The sequence below is a fragment of the Lepus europaeus genome, chromosome 17 (genome assembly GCF_033115175.1).
Source record: "Lepus europaeus isolate LE1 chromosome 17, mLepTim1.pri, whole genome shotgun sequence".
Lineage (NCBI taxonomy): Eukaryota > Metazoa > Chordata > Mammalia > Lagomorpha > Leporidae > Lepus > Lepus europaeus.
This window is the reverse complement of record NC_084843.1, coordinates 14,730,033-14,751,356: the sequence shown is the minus strand read 5'-3', so window position 1 is coordinate 14,751,356 and position 21,324 is coordinate 14,730,033. Positions and strand designations below refer to the sequence as shown.

Genomic DNA, 21,324 nt, shown 5'->3' with positions numbered 1-21,324 from the left:
CAGATGAAGCTCAGGGGTCTCAGGGAGGGGGTTTGCATCACTTACACTGGATGCCCACCATCAGACCCTCTCTCTGCAGAAGGAGAATGGCTAAATGGCTCTACACCACAGACAATGGTACAAGTGGTCTGTAGGGTCAGTTCTCCAAAGGTCCTAGAACTGGCAAAGTTCTCAGGAATTTTTTTGAGTATTGAGTTCATTTTTCTCATGTCGATGGTCGATGTTACCATATCTTTTTTCATTTCCATGTTAGTTCATTTATCTCAGTTTTGTTCCTAATGTATGTTTTATGTGCTTTAAATAATTGCTGTTTCTAAGACATTATTACAGATATGTTTACCAATAGGTGACATTTTGCTGTCTTTTAAAATGATTGGTTTTTTTTTTTTGGCCTACAATTATACAGTCACATAATCCATTTATTTTTTTTTCATGTAGCTCAAAATTGTTCTGGATTGAGAACGTGTGGGCAGTGTTTGGAACAGCCTGGATGTGGCTGGTGCAATGATCCTAGTAATACGGGAAGAGGCCATTGCATTGAAGGATCTTCACGGGGACCAATGAAGTTTGTTGGGATGCACACCAATGAGATGGTTCTTGACACTAATCTTTGTCCCAAAGAAAAGAACTATGAATGGTCCTTTATCCAGTGTCCAGGTAATAAAAATATAATGAACACAGTTCTTGTATCTGCAAGAAAAGTTTTTCTTTTATTATACTGAAGACTTAGGGGAAAAAATGAAAATTAGACTCAAATGTAAAAAAACTTTCTTAGATTATATTCATCTCTGTTGTATATGTGGTATTTTGTTTAGAATAATTACATAGGTTAATCACATTCATGGAACATGATTATTATATTTAGTTTCATAAGAATTATTAAGGGGCCAGCGCCGTGGCTTAACAGGCTAATCCTCCGCCTTGCGGCGCCGGCACACCGGGTTCTAGTCCCGGTCGGGGTGCCGATCCTGTCCCGGTTGCCCCACTTCCAGGCCAGCTCTCTGCTGTGACCAGGGAGTGCAGTGGAGGATGGCCCAAGTTCTTGGGCCCTGCACCCCATGGGAGACCAGGATAAGCACCAGGCTCCTGCCATCGGAACAGCGTGGTGCGCCGGCCGTAGCGCGCCTACCGCGGCGGCCATTGGAGGGTGAACCAATGACAAAAAGGAAGACCTTTCTCTCTGTCTCCCTCTACTGTCCACTCTGCCTGTCAAAAAAATTAAAAAAAAAAAAGAATTATTAAGAAGAAAAATTTTGACTTCATACCAATTTTCTACCTTACAGCAAATACTATGGTCTTTTATTTTTCATAGTGTCATGTAATTATTCAAATTTTCAGGTGATTCAGAATATCCAGTCAAAATTAATGCTGAATATGGGAATGTTCTATATAACATCTATAATGCTGAGCTACCTGGTCTCATTTTGAAATCTGAGATTGGTATTCATTTACCATTCAGTTTTTAAGATTACTTAATTTTTCAGTGTGCTTATGTGGAACAGGATCAACGTTCTTGAAAAATTAATTTGTTTATTATATATTGAGTGCCTATTATATGCCAAGGAATTTTTTCAGTGTAGGAGACACAATGAACAAATTAGATTAAAATCGCTGCATTTGTAAAGCTTGTATTCAAACTAAAATAAAAAAAATATACAAATTAGTTACATGGTGATAAGTGCTATTAAGTAAACAAAGGAAGAAAAGAAGATAAGGCTTATTATTTAAAATAGGGTGATAGAAGAAGACTTCACTGAGAAGTAGCAGTGAGTGAGTGCTTGAAATGGAAGGGAATAAATCATGGGGATAACAGTGTTTCAGAGGATATAAAAGCCTGTCACAGAGTTTTGGGTAAGGTGGTTCATATGGGAGATGATACTGGGAGGCAAAAGTGAGAATGGAGGAGATTTCAAACACAGTTGGGAACCAAATTTAAGTCCATTATTAAGCTGGCTACCACTCTGGGAAATTGGGTCTTACACTCATTGGGGACCTACGAAGAACCATGTTGAATGCTTCTCAAATTTATTCCTCTAAGTATCCAATAGGCTAGGTATTTATCTACTGACTGTCATCCCTGTTGACTGAATGATGCCCCTGATAGTATTAACTTCTTAGTGCTTCTGTACTGTATCAGCATGTCTAATAAACAGCTTTATCTGGCACCACTAAAAATCTGAAGTAGAAAACTAGAGATACCTACAGAACATCCTTTGGATATAAATGTGCAGCACTGAACATGATGAACTAAGGAAATGTGGCACAAGGCGCAACAATATCTGCTACAAAGAGTATGAAATATATATATATATATATATGTATATATGCATACACAAGGGGTCAAACTATTGAATCACACAAAAACATCACAGAATCTTACATGTATTTTACTTAGTGGACAAAGCCAGAACCAAAGGCTTACATGCATTTGTAAGATAATCTGAAACTAGGGGGCATCACAATGGGATGTTTTGGATATGGAACTGGTCTGTATAGAAATGTATAGTTGTTGCATAACTCTATGAGATTATTAAAATCAATACGCCATACCACAAAGAATTAACTTTATGCAGAATTAAAAGCAAGTCTTCCAGAATATTGGGGGGTGGGTCTCAAGATGGAATGCAAAATGTGACAAATGAATATAAGTGTATTGCAAATGCCATAATATCTCTCTCTCTGTATCTCTGTCTCTGTCTCTCTCACACACACAAAAAAGGTGCTGATGTAAGTAGCTTTGAAAAACAGTGTTTTGATTGAATACTAAAAAGAAAAAAAATCTTTGCATATCAACACTGTATTCTGATTAGTAAATTTGTTTCTCATAGGTTAACAATTCTAACAATATTTAGTATATAGACTAGATTTTAGTATGTAAATAAATTGTGTTTAATAAGAACAAGGTTACTTACTGTCAGGGAAAGAAATTGAAAATACGCAAGAGGTGAAGGCTGCAGTGATCCCTCTGAGATCAGTGTGAATTCATGTTTATTTTAATATATGTACAGAGAAGTTAACATAGATATATATATGTATACATATATAAATAAGGGAGTATTCAAATGTTTCATGGAAAATAGGCTGTTATGAAAAATAATTCAGAATTATTTTGCAGTACAATAGATTTGACTTTTATTTCAAATTTTCTATATGTTTTTGAAATGCCCTCATATTTCCTAGCTATGTTGGCTGAAAGGGACTAGAATCCACAACATTCCATTAGCAATAAGGACATCCTGAATACAGATCTTGTTTTCTAAATACATTTTCCAAGTGAAAGGAATAAGGACTTTTTGGAGAAATGATTGATTCTAGGAATTTCAGGGAGGACAAAAGGGGTTCTTCTAGAAGTTTGTGGAAAATATATGTTATGAAAACTATCTAAGGATTGCAGATTTTTTGCACTTAAATAAATAAGTTCATATTACCTTGTTATGTCTGAAGAGGATCTAGTTTGAAGCACTTGGAAGAATAAGCTATCAGTTTGAAAACAGCCTGTATAAAAGCAATAAGAATTCATCAAAAACTGAAGGAAGAACAAACATCCAATTTATTGTAGTCTTGGGTGGGGGTTTGAAGAAATCATTGATGCTTTAAGAAAATTTATGGGAATAATTCTCCAAAGATTTAGGCAACGTATAAAAGGGAAAGCTCATTTTAAGAAGAGATGAGATGATGTTGAAGATGGAGCCAACAGAGGCACAGCATCTACCTCCATTTATGAAGAAGAAATTACTCTTGTTGGTACCCTAAATGGAGAGAACTGGTGATGAATGGATACCCAACACCATAGATACCGTCAATTGGTTTAGCTTACACAGTTCTGACTGAAAGATATTGGAGCAAACTTTCTGCTTGAGGGGTACAGAATTGTTGTACCAAGATCAGCTCCATTCAGAAGAACTTGGAATGGAAATTTGAAACAAGTGGATCAAGATCCTGAATCATTTCTTTGAAGAATTTTAACAGGAGTTGAAACATGGCTTTATTAGTATGACTTGAACACAAGCATGATAAAATGATGCCTATGAAGGATAGGAAGTTATCTAGGTAAAACAAAAGCAGGCAATCAGTAGCAAAGCTCTCATGGCATTAATTTTTTGGGATGCTCAACACATTTTGCTGTTGACTTTCTGGAGAGCCAAAGAATAATAACACCTTTTATTTGTTTATTTATTTGTTTGTTTATTTTATTTTTATTTGACAGGAAGAGATATATAGACAGTGAGAGAGAGAGAGACAAAGAGAAAGGTCTTCCTTCCGTTGGTTCACTCCCCAAAAGGCCACAACGGCTGGCGCTGCGCCAATCCAAAGCCAGGAGCCAGGTTCTTCCTCCTGGTCTCCCATACGGGTACAAGGCCCAAGCACTTGGGCTATCCTCCACTGCCTTCCCAGGACACAGCAGAGAGCTGGACTGGAAGAAAAGCCCCGGGACTAGAACTAGGCCCCCATCTGGGATGCCGCTGCAGCAGGCAGAGGATTAACCAAGTGAACCATGGCGCCGGCCCCAATAACACCTTCTTATTATGAGAATGTTTGAGATTACTAGTCAGAGCTTAGGTAGAAAAGTACCTAGAAGAGCTTCACCAAGATCCTTCACCACAACAATGTTCCTAGCTCATTGCCATCAGATCATTAAGTACCCACATTGCGGTCCTTATTTGACTGATTCTCACTTCTTTTACCTTAAAAAATAGTGAAGATTACCCACTTTTCTTAGTTAATAGCATAACAAAACTGCATTGACGTGGATAAATTTCCAGGCCCCTCAGTTCTCTAGGGATGGACTAAATAGCTGTTATAAGTTACTAAAATGTCTTGAGCTTGATGAACTTTATGCTTTGAAATAAAGTTTAAATTTTCAATTTTTATTTCCATTTTTTTTTCTATGAACATTTTGAAGTTTCCTTGTGTAAGCTAAGCCTGGAATGTTTTGTAGTACCAAAAAAAAAAAAATAAAGTGTGTGTGTGAGTGTGTGTGTGTGTGTGTGTGTGAGAGAGAGAGAGAGAGAGAGAGAGAGAGAGAGAGAGAGAGAAGCAGAGAAAGCAGAGAGAAGGTGATCTTCCATCTGTTGGTTCACTTCCCAAATAGCCATAACAGTCAGGGCTGTGCTAGGTTGAAGCCAGGAGCCAGGAGTTTCTTTCAAGTTTCTCACAGGACTACAGGGGTCCAAGCACTTGGGTTATCTTCCATTGCTTTCCCAGGCACATTAGCAGGGAGCTGGATTGGAAGTGGAGCAGGTGGGACTTGGAACTGGTGCCCTTATGGGATGCTGGTGTTGCAGCCATTGGCTTTACCCACTATGCCACAATGCAGGCACCCATGGGCAAATCTACAAAACATTCAAAAGAAAAATTTTGAAAGAATTAGGAGTATAAAAATGTCACCACTAGAATTCCATTTTAATCATTGCTGTAGGAATAATCCTATTAAAAAATTTATTTGGTGATTTTTTTTTATTGTTTAACGAGGGAGAGAGGAAAAACATTCGGGTCTTACACATGGAGGGCAGAGACACATGACCCAGACCATCATCCACTGCTTTCCCTAGGCATGTTAGCAGGGAGTTGGGGTTGAAACAGTGTAGCTGAGACTTAAACAAGTGTTCTGATAATGGGCGGCTGGCGCACCGCGCTGATCCGAAGGCAGGAGCCAGGTGCTTCTCCTGGTCTCGCATGGGGTGCAGGGCCCAAGGACTTGGGCCATCCTCCACTGCACTCCCAGGCCACAGCAGAGAGCTGGCCTGGAAGAGGGGCAACTGGGATAGAATTCAGCGCCCCGACCAGGACTAGAACCCCCGGGGGTGCTGGCGCCGCAGGCGGAGGATTAGCCTATTGAGCTGTGGTGCCGGCCTCAAAATATTGTTTTTTAAAAGACAAAAAGTTAAATGAAAAAAAAGTTAAATGAAGCATCTAGCAATGATATAGTCACTGAAACTAGAAATCAAATGCATGAGTTTAATCACCAATTAAATGTAGTTGAAGAGATCATTAATAAACTAGAAGAAAAATAGGAATAAACAGAAAGATTACAGGCTAAAAAGATAAATGATACAAAATATGCAAAGGTGATTAAAAAATCACAAGTAGAGATTCAGATGTCTCAGATATTCCTCATTGAGTTTCAGGTGGAGAAAGGAAGAAAAAATAAATAACACAGTAATGCAGTGGAGATACGGATGCCTGTTAAGGTTTGAGTATGTGCCCCAAAATTTCATGTGTTGAAAACTTAATTCCCAATTCTATGTTAATGGGATTTGAAAGAGGAGCCTTTCCGGGTCAGGAGTGGGGTGTGGAACAGCATTGTGTGCAGAGGGATAAGTTGACCCTTGCAGTATCAACAACCCATATCTGAGTTCCATTTGAGTTCTGGCTTCTCCACTTCTGATGCAGCTCCTTGCTAATACAGCAGAAGATGGCCTAAGTGCTTGAGCCCATATTTGTTATGTGGGAGACCTGGAAAGAAATCCAGATTCCTGGCTTTGGTCTGGCCCAGCCTGGCTGTTTTGGCCATTTGAGGAGTGAACCAGGGAATGGAAGAGTGTGTGTGTGTGTGTGTGTATGTATTACTCTGCCTGTCAAATAAATAAATAAATAAATAAATAACATTTTTAAAAAGGAAAATAGAGCCATTGGGAGGTGATTATGATTAATGTGGTCATAGTGGGATCCTCCTGTGGCATTTAGTGGTTTTAAAAGAAGGAGAGCGGATCCAGCTAGCATACTTGCTCTGTCATGACATGTGATGTTCTTCACTGTGTTATGATGAAGCAAGGAGGCCCTCACAAGATGCAAGGAGATGCTGCACCATGCTTCTTGGACTTTCTAACCTCCAGAACCATGAGCCAAATAAATTTTTATTCTTTATAAATTGCTCAGTCTCAAGTATTTTGTGGTAGCAACAGCAAATTGTCAAAAGTAACTTCACACACACAGTTATTGCCATCTGCTACATACATAAATGGTTTGCTAGGAAAATCTTAAATAATCAGAGTGTTAGAAGACTGCATAAGATTTGCTAAACTCTTAATATACCAGTAAAGTTATGTTTAGGTCAGGCATAGCAGACTTGCATGCATCAACATTTCAGCACTAAAACAAAATTCTCCATTTTTTTTTTAAAGGAATGAGGCAGGGAACATCTATATGATAAGAGGAATGAATGCTTCCTAGATAAAAAAAAATTTAATATATTCTCTGGAGTTCTGGGGTTTGTATCATCCTAATTCCCATTGAGCATTCAAAAATCAAAAAGAAAAAAAGGATAAACAGTTTTTATGGTTACATGCAATCAACACTTACCAAGGATGTATGGTAAGTAAGACAGTGTGGAATCAGTACAAGAATGGAAAAATAAACTAATAAAGCAGAACTGAGATTATAGAAAAGACCCAAATATGTATGGTTACCTGATTTATGACAAAGATAGAACTCTGCTTTCATAGAAGAAAGTGATTTTTTTCAATGAGAGATACTGGGTGAATTGTATATCTGAAAAATTATGGAAAAAAATCTCAGAGTCTATGGATCAAAATACAAAAGCTAAAAGACTGTAGCTTCTGGTAGAAAGTATTAATATAATGTTTTCATGGAATTTGAAGTATGACTTAAGTAACAACAGGATACAAAGTTAATATATAGGAAAATTGATGTTATGTTAAAACATTAAAAAATTCTATTGATGAAAAAGTACATCAAGAGAGTGAAAAGAGTCAGCTCCACTATCAAAGAAAATACCATATATAGGGGCAGCACCGTGGCTCACTTAGTTAATCCTCCACCTGTGGCGCCAGCATCCCAATGGGCGTCGGATTCTAGTCCCAGCTGCTCCTCTTCCAGTCCAGCTCTCTGCTGTGGCCCGGAAGGGCAATGAAGGATGGCCCAGGTGGTTGGGCTCCTGCACCTGCATGGGAGACCAGGAAGAAGCACCTGGCTCCTGGCTTCTGTCTCTCTCTCTCTCACTATCTACATCTCTACCTGTCAAATTAAAAAAAGAGAAAATACCACATATATATATATATATATATATATATATATATATATAATAAAACCTCTAATGCAAAATTAAGACATAAGAGATTCCAAGATGGCAGAATAAGGAAAGGACGTACTGTTTTAGGCTAGGGGAAAATAATAGCAAAAAAGTGGAGAAAGTGCATTCCCAGGGGAGAGTTGGAGAGAAATCTGCAGTGGAAATTCTGCAGAAGGAAGAGGGATGCTGTGGATTAGCCTGGAAGCTGAGGACATGTAGCAGTGAGCACAGACACAACACTCGATCCCCGTAGCCAAGATTTGGAAGAAGCACAAGCTTTGGAGAGTGAAGTGAGAACAGACTACAGCATTCCATGTCACTGGTCACTTTGCTGGAGGGAGAGCCTGGAAGACTACACAGTCTTTGAGTCTGGCCTGGAGTCAAAAGGGGTACAAAGTCCCCACAGGTAACCCAGTGAAAAAAGGACACATTTCTCTTTCCCCATCCCCCAACAATGGTGCCCTGCAATTGCCTGGGAGAGCGAAGTCTTGGCACCACTAATTGCAGCGGCTCCTATGTGCACACAGCAACTTGAGTGGAGAAGATGCCATTCTTACAATGGTAGCGGCTGTGGCAGCTCTTGAGTGCACGTGTGGCATACAGTGGAGAGAAGGCGCCATTTTGACATGAGTCACAGCTATGGTGGCTCTTGAGCATGCATGTGATCCAGGGATTTTACCAGAGGGAAAAATGCATGTTCTCCACTTACTTGGAGTCTGGCTCAGAGGATAGACAGGGGCTGGGCACTCATGTAGGACTGTGAGATGCCTCCAGCCTCTCAACATATCACAGACTCTGGGGCTCAAACCATCAAGACAGAACACCCACGGGCAGCTGGCTCTGGGAATGTCTCTGCCTCTCCATGGACGGGACAGGCTAGTGGGCTGGAGGGGTCCTCTGCACCCTGTGAGTGAGCCTTATGTGCCTCAGGCTGTGGGAAATGTGACTGAATGATAGGATGCAAGGTGTTGCGGATTCTCAGGGCATTCACTTTATGTGGTGGCAGAGGCTCAGAGATCCTGGATTGCCTGGGGTGGGTCATTGTAGAAGTATCTGTGCTAATCTGAGGACTGCACTGTTCATACAGCAACTCAGGTGAGTTTTACACCCACTGAGGGCTAGCACCTGGGTGTTAATCACCTTGGAAGAGAGGAATTGATGATGTGATTACACCAATAGAGGTGATCATACTCTCTCCCCTGCTGATGATAAGGAGATCTACCATGCCCAACTTGGATGTCACCCTGGATACTTGCCACACCTACCACATGCCTCTGGGTATTCACTGAAGGGGCCTACACTCCACTAAGCCACAGAGGATTAGTTCAAAGATAAAAGCCATCAGAGGAGAAAACCAAGTGTTTCCACAAATACCTTAAAATAAATGTGGAAATTCAAGAAACAAGAATAAGGAAGACAGCATAACTCCCCCCAAAGAAACACAACAACACTTTCAGTATTAGAATATGAAGATGAAGAGATTGATAAAATGCCTGAAAATGAATCCAAAAGGTTAAATATAGGATTACTCAGAAGCAATGAGAAGCAAATTCATGAATTAATGAAATCCATACATAACATGGATGAAAATTTTTCCCATGAGGTTGAGATTTTTGAAGAGAAATCAAACTGAAATATTAAAAATGAATTAAATGTGTCAAAAAGTACAGAGGAAAACCTTAAAAACTTAAAAACTGACAATGAATGAAAAGAAAGAATATCTGAGTTAGAAAAATATTTGGAAATTTTTAAGACAAAAATAAAAGAAATTAGAAAATTAATTAAAAATAATGTTGGAGATTTATGGGCCACTAAAAAATAACTCGACATATGGGCCTTAGGAGTTTCTGAAGGTGTCGAAAGATATAATGGGTTAGAAGGCCTATTAGTGAAATAATAACAAAATCTCCCTAATTTAGAGAAAGACAGGGGCATCCAAATCAGGAAACACATAGGACTAATAATAGATATGACCCAAAAAGATCTTCAGCACCACACATTCAACAATAAAACATAAAAGATCATAAAATGTGCATGAGAGAAATGCCAGATTACCTTCCGTGGACCTCCAATTAGACTCACAGAAATGCCAGATTACCTTCAGTGGACCTCCAATTAGACTCACAGAAACCCAACAGACTAGGAGAGAATGGAGAGACATAGTCATGTCTTGAAGAGGAAAAAAAATGTCAACCTGGAATATTATACCCTCCAAAGCTTTCATTTATAAATGAAGAGGAAATAAAGACCTTCTGTAACAGAAATCGAAAGAATTTGTCACCACTCATTCAGCCTTAAAAAAGATGCTTAAGGATGTGCTACACAGTAAAATATGGAAGGATAGTCATCATTATGAAAGAATGTGAAGGTGAAAAATTTTCCAGTAAAAGTACAAAGGAAATCCAAAGCAGACAATAGAATATTTACAGAAAAAAGATAGGGCCAAGTCATGACTTCTCAATAGTAACCTTGAATGTAAATAACTTAAATTTTCCATTTAAAATTTACAGACTTGCTGAATGGACTAAACAACAAAACCCATCTATTTGTTGTGTACAGTAAACATACCTCAACAACAAAGATACAGACAACAGACTGAAAGTGAAAGGATAGAAAACAATAATTCCATGCTAACAGAAGCAAAACCAAGCAGTTGTAGCCATTCTAACATCAAACAAAATGGGCTTTAACACAAAAACTGTTAAAAGAGACGAAGAAGAAGGGCACTATGTAATGCTTAAGGGATCATTTCATCAGGAAGATGTGACTGTGTATAAATATGCACTCAATACCAGGGTGCTTGGCTATTTAAAACAAATATTAGTGAATCTAAAGGGAAACTTAGATTCCAATACAGTAGTAATGGGGGGCTTCAACACCTCACATTGATCAATTTACAGATCAACTAGATAGAAAATTAACAAACAATAGAGTTAATCTGCACCTAGACCAAATGAACCTGATATCTATAGAACATTATGTATAGTTGCATAATACACATTCTTCTCATCAGTTCATGGAAGTTTTCTCTAGACTAGAACATATGCTAGGCAATAAGGAAAGTCTCAGCAAATTCAAAATTATTGAAATCATATCATGTATATTTTCTGACCACAATGGAATGAAGCTGGTAATTAATAACTCAGTTATCTCCTGAACATATTAAAAAACATGGAGAGTGAACAACATGCTCTGGAATGAACAGAAGAAATTTCTTCACAGAAGAAATCAAAAGGGCAATCAAAAAACTTCTAGAAAGAAATTAAAAAATGATAATATAACATATCACAACAAAAGTAGTGTTAAAAGCAATTTTATAGCACTTTGTTCCTACATCAATTTAAAGGCATCAAATGAGCTATCTATGCATCTCAGGGACCTAGAAAACAGCAAAAATCCAAATCCTAAAATAGTAAGAGGAAAGAAATAATTAAAATTAGGGAAGAAATAAGCACAGTTGGAACAAAAAATACAAAAGATCAGTGAAATGAAGAGCTGGTTTTTTGGAAAAAAAAATTGATACACCATTGGCTAAAGTAACCAAAAAAAAAAAGAAGAAGAAGAAGATCCAGATCAATAAAATAAGAGGTGAAAAAAGAAATTAGCAGCATTTACCACAGAGATAAAAAGAGTATCAGGAATTACTAAAAGAGGTATATGACAATAAATTTGAAAATCCAGAAGATGTGGATAGATTCCTGGACACATACAATGCACCAAAATTGAATCAAGAAGATGCAGAAAACCTAAACAGACCATTAATCAAGATGGAATGGAGATTGAAATTAGTAATAAGGACCCTTCCAATAAAGAGAAGCCCACTACTGGATGGCTTCATTGCTGAATTCTATGAGACATTTAAGGAAGAACTAATTCCAATTCTTCTCAAGCTATTCAAAACAATTGAAAGGGAGAGTCCTTCCAAAATCCTTCTATGAAGGTAGCATCACCTTAATTCCTTAAAAACAGAAAAAATTACAACAGAGAAAGAGAACTAGAAACCAATATCCTTAATGAACATAGATGCAAAAGCCTCAACAAAATACTAGCTAGTAGAATGCAACAACACAGATGAAAGATTGTTCATCTCAGACAAGTGGAAATTTATCCCTGGTATGCAGGGATGGTTCAATTTTGCGAATTAATGTGATAAATAACATAACAAACTGAATAATAAAAACCAAATGATTATCTCAATAGATGGAGAGAAAGCATTTGATAAAACACAATATCCTTTTATGATGAGAACCTTAAGCAAATTGGTATAGAAGGTAAGTAACAGTCCTCATTGATATCAAGGCAATTTTTGACAGGTCCACCACCAGCGTTTTATTAAATGGGAAAAGCTGGAAGCATTCCCACTAAAAACTGGACCCAGACAAGAATGCCCACTTTTTCCATTGCTATTCAATGTAGTCCCGGAAATTATAGATAGAGCCATTAGGCAATAAAAAGAAATTAAAGAGATAGAAATTGGAAAGGAGGGAGTCAGTTATCCCTATTTACAAATGATGAGATTTAGGGTAACCAAAAGACTCAGACTGAGACTATTGGAACTTTATGTAAGAGTTTAGTAAAGTGGCAGGATATAAAGTTAACACAAAAATCAGTAGCTATTGTAAACACAGACAATGCCATTGCTGAGAAAAACTTCTAAGATCAATCTCATTCATAATAACTATCTAAAAAATTAAAATATCTTGGAATAAATTTAACCAAGGAGATCTCTATGGAGAAAATTATAAAACATTAAGGAAATAGAAGCAAAAAAATGGAAAAAATATTACATTTTCATGGATTGGAAAGATTAATATCATCAAAATGTCCATACTGCTGAAAGTAGTTTACAGATTCAATGTGATCCCAGAAAAATACCAAGGACATTCTTCTCAGATCTAGAAAAAAAATGATGCTGAAATTCATATGGAAACACAAGAGACCAATGATAGCTAAAACAATCTTAAACAACATAAACATTGTCAGAGGCATCACAATACCATTTTCAAGACATATTACAAGGAAGTTATAATCAAAACAGCCTGCTATTGGCACACTAATAGATATGTCAACCAGTGGAACAGAGTAGAAACTCTGTCTACAACCAACTGATCTTTGACAAAACAACTGAAATCAATCCCTGGGGCAAGGACAGTCTCTTAAACAAATGGTCTGGGAAAAGTGGATCTCCACATATGGAAGTATGAAACAGGACCCCAACTTCATAGCTTCTACTGAAATCAACTCAAAAGTGGATCAAGAATGTAAATCTTGATCTTGATGCCATCAAAGTACTAGAGAAGAACATTAGGGAAACTGTAGGACATTGACATAGGCAAAGACTTCTAGGAAAAGAAGCCAGAAACACAAGCAATCAAAAGCAAAATAGACAAATAGGATACATCAAGCTGAGAAACTTCTGCACGTTAAAGAAACACTCAGCAAAGTGGAGAGGCAACTGATAGAATGGGAGGAAATATTGCAAACCATGTAATGATGAACGATTAATATCCAGAATCTATAAAGAGCTCAGTAAACTCACCAACAACAAAACAAACTAGTTAATAAATGGGCAGAGTTGAACAGGCATTTCTCAAGAGAAGAAATTCAAATGGCCAACAGACCTGTTAAAAAATGCCCAGGATCACTAGCCATTAGGGCAATGCACATAAAACCACAGTCAGATTTAACCTCACCCCAGTTAGAATGGCTGTCATACTGAAATCTACAAACAGTAAATGCTGGTGAGGATGTAGGGAAAAATATTTCTTAATCCACTATTGGATTAAGAAATTGGTGGGAATGTAAACTAATACTACCATTGTGGAAGACAGTGTGGAGATATCCCAGAAAGCTGGAAATAGATATAACATATGATCCAGCGATCCTACTCCTGGAAATTTACCCAAGAGAAATGAAATCAACCTATGAAAGAGTTATCTGTAACCCCATGTTCATTGCAGCGCAAACACAATAGCCAAGATATAGAATCAACCCAGATATCCATAGTTGATGACTGATAAAGGAATCATGGTATATATACACTTTGGAATACTTCTGAGCCATAAAAAGGAATGAAATCCTGTCGTTTGCAACAAAATGGATGCAACTGGAAAATATTATACTTAGTGAAAAACACCGGTCTCAAAAATATAGAAACCATATGTTTTTCCTGGTCAGGGTAATTAATAGATTACAAAAAATGTAATATACAGGAGTGAAACAGATATTTTAAAATTCACTGGTTGTTTACAGCCCTTATCTCTATTGTTCAGGACAGTGTTTTTTTCATCTTACTATTTGTTAAACGCTTTGCTTAGTGTAGGGTTAATCATGAGTTTAAAATGAAAGTAGATTGTTGTAAAAGTTAAGGAAATGAGAGGAAGGGTGGGAATGTGGGCAGGCGGCTGGGGAGGATGGGGGGTATCACTTACATTCCTAAATATGGATATATGAAATACATGAAATTAGTATACCTTGAGTAAAATAAAAAATAAAAAGAAAACAAAATTAAGACTTAATACTAATCAGTAAGAGAGAGCCAGACAGCACAGTTGAAAACTAGCCTGGAGTTTTTTATTAAACTTTTATTTAATGAAAATAAATTTCCAAAGTACAGCTTATGGGTTACAATGGCTTCCCCCTCCCAAAACTTCCCTCCCACCCACAACCCTCCCCTTTCCTGCTCCCTCTCCCCTTCCAATCACATCATGATTCATTTTCAATTCTCTTTATATACAGAAGATTTTATTTTTTAAATGTATAGTATGATGGTGGGGGGGGGGGTCCAAGTTCATTAGTGTAACAATTGTCAGATAGGGTCATAGTCAAAGTGGAAGTTCTCTCCTCCCGTCAGAGAAAGGTACCTCCTTCTTTGATGGCCCCGTTCTTTCCACTGGGATCTCACTCACAGAGATCTTTCATTTAGGTCTTCTTCTTCTTTTTTTTTTTTTTTCTTTTCCATGGTATCTTGGCTTTCCATGCCTACAATACTCTCATGGGCTCTTCAGCCAGATCTGAATGCCTTAAGGGCTGATTCTGAGGCCAGAGTGTTGTTTAGGACGTCTGCCATTCTATGAGTCTGCTGTGTATCCCACTTCCCATTTTATTTCTGTATTGCCACTGAACATGAATTATTTCACATTTTTAAATGGAAGGAGGATGAGGAGGGATGCTAGGAAGGAAGAAAAACACACAGCAAAGAAACAAGGAAGGAAAGGAAAAGGAGGAGGGTAGAGAGGGATGAAAGAATGGAGGAAAGAAGGAAAGGATTTTTTACTTGATCCTCATGTATCTCACACTATCTGAAGTATTTGCTATCTGGTCAGTTATAGAAAATGTTCTCTGAATCCTAATTTGGGTTAATACCAAAGAGAGATCATACTTCAGTTGACTGGAATATTTGCATAGAAATGTTCATAGTACTATTTTAATAACTCCAATCTGGAAATCATCAAAATGTTTTTTAACAGATAAATAAAGAAATGATATGCCATACAATGGGATACTAAACAAAAAGTGTGACTAGATTGCAATCTCATGCAGCAGTATGGATGACTGATAAATGCAGTGTTCATAGAAACGAGGTATAAAATAGGATATAAATCTGTGGTTCACTCTACCTTAAGTTCAAAAACAGAAAAGTTTCATGATATTAAGTCTCAGTATAATGGTTACTTTTATAAGACAGGCTAGTAACTGGGATTAATCACCAAGGGATTTTTTTTTAAAGATTATTTACTTATTTATTTGACAGGTAGAGTTACAGACAGTGAGAGAGAGAGAGAGAGAAAGGTCTTCCTTCCATTGGTTCACTCCCCAAACCGATTGGAAGCCAGGAGCCAGGTGCTTCTTCCCATGCGGGTACAGGGACCCAAGCACTTGGGCCATCCGCCTCTGCTCTCCCAGGCTACAGCAGAGAGCTGGACTGGAAGAGGAGCAGCTGGGACTAGAACCTGGCACCCATATGGGATGCCAGCACCCATATGGGATGCCAGCGCTATAGGCGGATGATTAATCTAGTGTGCCACGGTGCAGTCCATGGGATTTTTTTATTTCTAAGTTTTCTTGCATTATAGTTTTAAATATTGGGTATTTTGCATTTCTATCCCTCTTCAATTTTTTTTCTTTTAAGCTTTTCACTTTCTTGGGTGTGTTCCTGCCTTACTTTAATTCATCATTACATTTTGAGTGGAGCATATTTTTCACTGGGCATTCTATAATTTACTATCCATTTCTGAAAAAAATTCATTTTTCTTTAATGAGGTTAGTCAACTCTCCTTTTGTTTCTTCTTCTTTTATGTCAAGTTATATTTTTAGTATTTTGTCATAACATAGGGTGGTTTCTTAAACACCACAAATGCTATTTTGTCTGTGTTACATTTGGAGAATGGTCTTACAAACTTCTACCTCATGGTTATATTTTCTAGGGGAATTTTCATTATTTAAGGGAAATTTGTATCTGGCTTTCTGGTTTTTAAAATAATAAATATGTAGAATCATTTTTCTTTCATTTTGGTGAAATTAACATATTTTATAAGGCCCCTGATTTTATGGATGGTGTTCCCTTCTGTCAGAAGAGCAAAAATTTGGCAGTAGAGGCAAGGATCTTGTGTCTTCTGAATGCAGAGTTTTCTTTCTCCACTTTTTGTCTTGCAAGAATTTGCTTTATTCTGCTCACTTCATTTCTTTATCCCTTAGCAACACAGTTGTCAAAAAGCATCTATCTTTTTAAATTTGTGCCTTTTCCTCTCCTTATATCCAAGATTGTTTCAAATCGTGCCTACTGTTCAGTCTCATAATGGCTGATGCTCTCATCTACAGGGAAGCTGGTTAGTAGTTTTGTACTTAGGATAGACATTATTTGTAGAACATTATTTGTAGAAGTGGAGTTCTGTATCACCTTTAAATTGGAAGCTGGCTCACCTCTTCTCTCTTCTCCATGGTTAGTCCTAGTGACACCTTGCCCAACACAGAATCATACAGTGAGTTGGGTGCATTTCTGTGACTATGGTATTTCATCTAAGATGTTACTGACAGAAAGATCTTTATAATCTTTAGTGATATCCACTCTTTTAAATCTGGAATATTTGTGTTTTTTCCTCCTGAGTAATTGGGCAACAGGCTTATCAATTTTCAGTGATTCTATAAACAACTTATTTTCATTGGTTTTAACTTTTGTCCATTTTGTATGTCATTTTCTTATTTTAACTTTGTTCTTTTTGCTTATTTACCATTTAATTTGTTCTTAAAAATCTGGTTACATATGGTATATCTTAGATGATTGTTTTGATTACTGTTTTGAAATACAAACATCTAGTGATATAAATTTTCCTTTGCTTTTGATTTGTATTTTAATGATTCATGTTTCTGTATTTTAAGTTGTGTCATTTAAAATGTGATCCTATGAACAGTAGGTTTTCACGTCTTTCTACTAATATAATAGTCCCTACCATTAAATTAGAGTGGGCATTGTTTATTAGATATAATTATCAATATGGTTTGGTTTACCTCAATCCTGTGGTTATTTGTTTTCTAAATTCCCCATCTGTTTTTGTTCCTGTGTACTTTTCCCCTCCCTTTATTTAAATTGAATATATTCTATGATTTCATTTATTTATTTTTATTTATTAGGTTATCTTCTTTTTACACTTGTAGTTTTTATGGCATTCATCTATAACTTGCCACTGTATTTAAGTCTTACTGCACTTCATATAGTATCTTATTAAATATGTATGACTTATTAAATATACATTCCTTATTAAATATGTATTACTTTAAAATATGCTATAACCTCCCTAGCACACTTCTATTACTTTTGCTTTAAATGCTTAATTATCTTTTAAATATATATGAAAAATAAAAAGAAGCCTTATTATTAAGCAAATATGTAGTAACAGTGATGAGGGTGACTCACCTTGTATCCTCAGGACTGAGGGGTTTTCTGAGATACTGGACTTTTAGTACTAACACAAGGATATGGTTGTATTTCTGTAATAGAATCCCAGTGGAAGTTTTTTTGTAAGACTAATATGGATTGAATCTGATTTTATTATTTCCAAAATTTTCTATTTTGTTAGATACCATTTAAAGGATATTACAAGCATAACTCTTTATTAGCATTTTCTGTTGTTCAGACAAGCTGAAATGGATTTAATAAGACTTAGTATTTAAATAACGACTTTCTCTGTTTTTTTTTAATATAGGCATTTGACCATATTAACTTTTAAAGGCATAGCATCTTTATCAGTTACACTGGATGGTCTGTCATTTACAGAGCAATTTGGGAGACAGTAAGAACTTGTGACAAATTATTTGATTGATAGCAAACATTGCAAATAGCAGCATATTGTTATTTAAAAAAAATCAAAGAGAACACTTTTGTCCTACTCAAAATTTTGTATATATTTCCAGGCTGAAATAATTGATAGTTTTTTTAGTTATTTATGTATGAAACAATATTAGGAAAATATATTGAGGGATTATGTTTACAGAAGACTCCTGTAATGTGTCATATTTCTTATATATAAATATATTCTTAATGCATACTTAATATTTTAGAAACTGAGCAAAATTATAAAACAATTGCAGTGTTGTACATGTCAGTGACAAAAATAAAATGATTTGGTGGTATTGACATTAAAAAAAAATTAAACAAGGTTAGTCCAGGATAAACCAAGAGTGTTGTTTGCTCTAGAGTGACTCAGTTTAACCATTTCTACCTCAAAAGCTGAGAATGGAACACACTAGTTAATATGAAACTACTTCAATCTATAGAAAGAAGCCCTCAAAAAGAATAAGAGGAAAATCACCAAATAATATGTAGGGGTTGGAATTGACTTCTCTGAAGAGCTACAGTGGAAAACCTCATTTTCTGAGCATCAGGAAGAGTACTAAGAAGAGTTTTGGTTCACTTCTGTGAAAATATGAGCACTAACCTAAATGGTATGCTATCTCATGTAACAAAGATTCAAACAAAAGCAGTAAGAGCAAACTGTTTTCAATTAAGCTAACTAAATTCTAGAGCAAAGCTAACAAATATTTATAGGAATATAAAAATATCTAGCACTGAAAAGGTAATATTAAAATTCACAATGTCTGATATTCAATCAAAAATTAGTATGCATGTAAATAAGCAGAAATAGAAGACCTATAGTGAAAAAAAAAACTCAATGATTGAAAACACCATGGAAATGAAATATATGTTAGAAATAGACAAGGATATTGGCACATTGTAGCAATTATTTTACCTGTATTCTGTCTGTTTGAAAAACTAGATGAACTATTGAACATGTTGAGTCTTAGGAAATATAAAAAATACTAAAGTAGAACTTACTAGATATAAAAATATATCTAAGATGAAAAATGAATGGGATTAATATTAGATTAGATACTATAAAAGTAAATATTTATATACACAAAGAAAAGTCATAGGGGTTAGCCAACAGAAAGCTCTGACAAAATAATGGAACAAAATGAGCATGACATCAATGAGATGTGTTTCAAATTTATGTTACATAATTTTAAAAAAGATTTATTTATTATTTATTTGAAGGCAGAGTTTATAGACACAGAGAAGGACATAAAGGGAGAGAGAGGTCTTCCATCTGCTGTTTCACTCCCCAGATGGCTGCAACTGCCAGAGCTGGGCCTATCCAAAGCTGGGAGCCAGGTGCTTCCTCCTGTCTCCCATGTAGGTGCAGGGGCCCAAGGAGTTGGATCATCTTCCATTGCTTTCCCAGGTGCATTAGCAGAGAACTGGAATGGAAGTGGAGCAGCCAGGACTCAAATGAGCATCCATATGGGATACCAGCATTGCAAGTGGTAGCTTTACCCACTATGCCAAAATACTGTCCCCTAAATTGCATAATATTTTGGAATTGTATATTCTGAAGGAACTGAGACAAGAGGCCTGGGAAAATTAGAAGAAATAATAGCTAACATTTTCCCAAAGTCACTGATCTTATTTTTAAAAAAATTGTATTTATTTATTTGAGAGGTATAGTTATAGACAGAGAGGGGGAGAAACAGAGAATGGTCTTCCATCAGCTGATACATTCCCCAAATGGCTGCAACAGCCCCGAGCCAAGGTGAAGCCGGGAGCCAGCAGCTCCTTCCTTGTCTTCCACACGGGTGCAGGAGTCCAAGCACTTAGGCCATCTTCTACTTCTTTCCCAGGCCATAGCAGAGAGCTGGATCAGAAGAGGAGCTGCTGGGACATGAACCAGTGCACATATGGGATGTTGTCACAAAAGACAGAGGCTTAACCTCTGATCTTAATTTGTATAGTTTTAATTGGTATAAGGTAGATGGCCAACATAATTCTTTTGCATATGGATATCCAGTTGTCCCAGCACCAAAGACATTGCATTTGTTAACCTGTTTTCACACTTTATATTTTATCATTAGAAACTGTATTTTGTTCATTGTTAAACTTTCTTTTTTTAAAAAAGATTTATTTATTTATTCTGAAAAAGTGACGGAGATGGGGATACAGAGAGAGAGAGAGAGATCTTCCATCTGCTGATTCACTCCCTAAATGGCCACAGTGGCCAGGGCTGGGCCAGGCTAAAGCCTGGACCAGAGATTCCTCCTGGTCTCCCACATGGGTGCAGGGTCCCAAGTACTTGGGCCTTCCCAGGCCATTAGCAGGAAGCTGGATCCGAAGTGGAGCAGCAGCTAGATATAAACCATTGCCCACATGGGATGCTGGCAAAGCAGGTGTTGGCTTTACCTGTTACATCACAATGCTGGCCCCATTTTTATACTTTCTATTTCTATCCTTCTTATGCTCTTATTTTACTCTATATTTTTTTTTATTTTAAAGATTTTGTTTATTTGAGAGGTAGAATTACATACAGAGAGAGGGAAAGACAGTGAGAAAGGTGTTCCATCCTCTGGCTCACTCCCCAAATGGTTGCAATGCTGGAACTGGACTGAGCCAAAGCCAGGAGCCAGGAGCTTCTTCTAGGCCTCCCACACAGGATAAGGGGTCCAAGGACTTGGGCCATCTTCTACTGCTTTCCTAGGCCATAGCAGAGATCTGGATTGGAAGAGCAGCAGCCGGGACTAGAACCAGTGCCCATATGGGATGCCGGCTCCACAGGTGGAGGTTCAGCCCATTATGTCACAGTGCTGGCCCCTACTCTGTATTCTTGAGCATATAATAGTTGTTTTAAAATCTTTCTCTGCTAATTCCATCTTGAATGTCACTTTTTGGTCTGTTTCTGCTTATACATTTTGTTTTTTAAAAATTTTTTTTTCAAATACTTATTTATTTACCTGAAAGGCAGAGT

The 21,324-nt window shown here is 36.9% G+C and overlaps 1 protein-coding gene across 3 annotated transcripts in view; it reads left to right on the top strand.

Annotated features, from left to right (window-relative positions):
- Window positions 1–21,324, top strand: part of ATRNL1 (attractin like 1) — a 792,651-nt gene that overhangs the window by 222,610 nt on the left and 548,717 nt on the right. For all 3 annotated transcript variants that reach the window (XM_062214395.1, XM_062214397.1, XM_062214398.1), the window contains exon 18: window positions 439–657. In XM_062214395.1, the coding sequence (XP_062070379.1) occupies window positions 439–657 (219 nt within the window). The remainder of the gene's footprint in view (window positions 1–438; window positions 658–21,324) is intronic.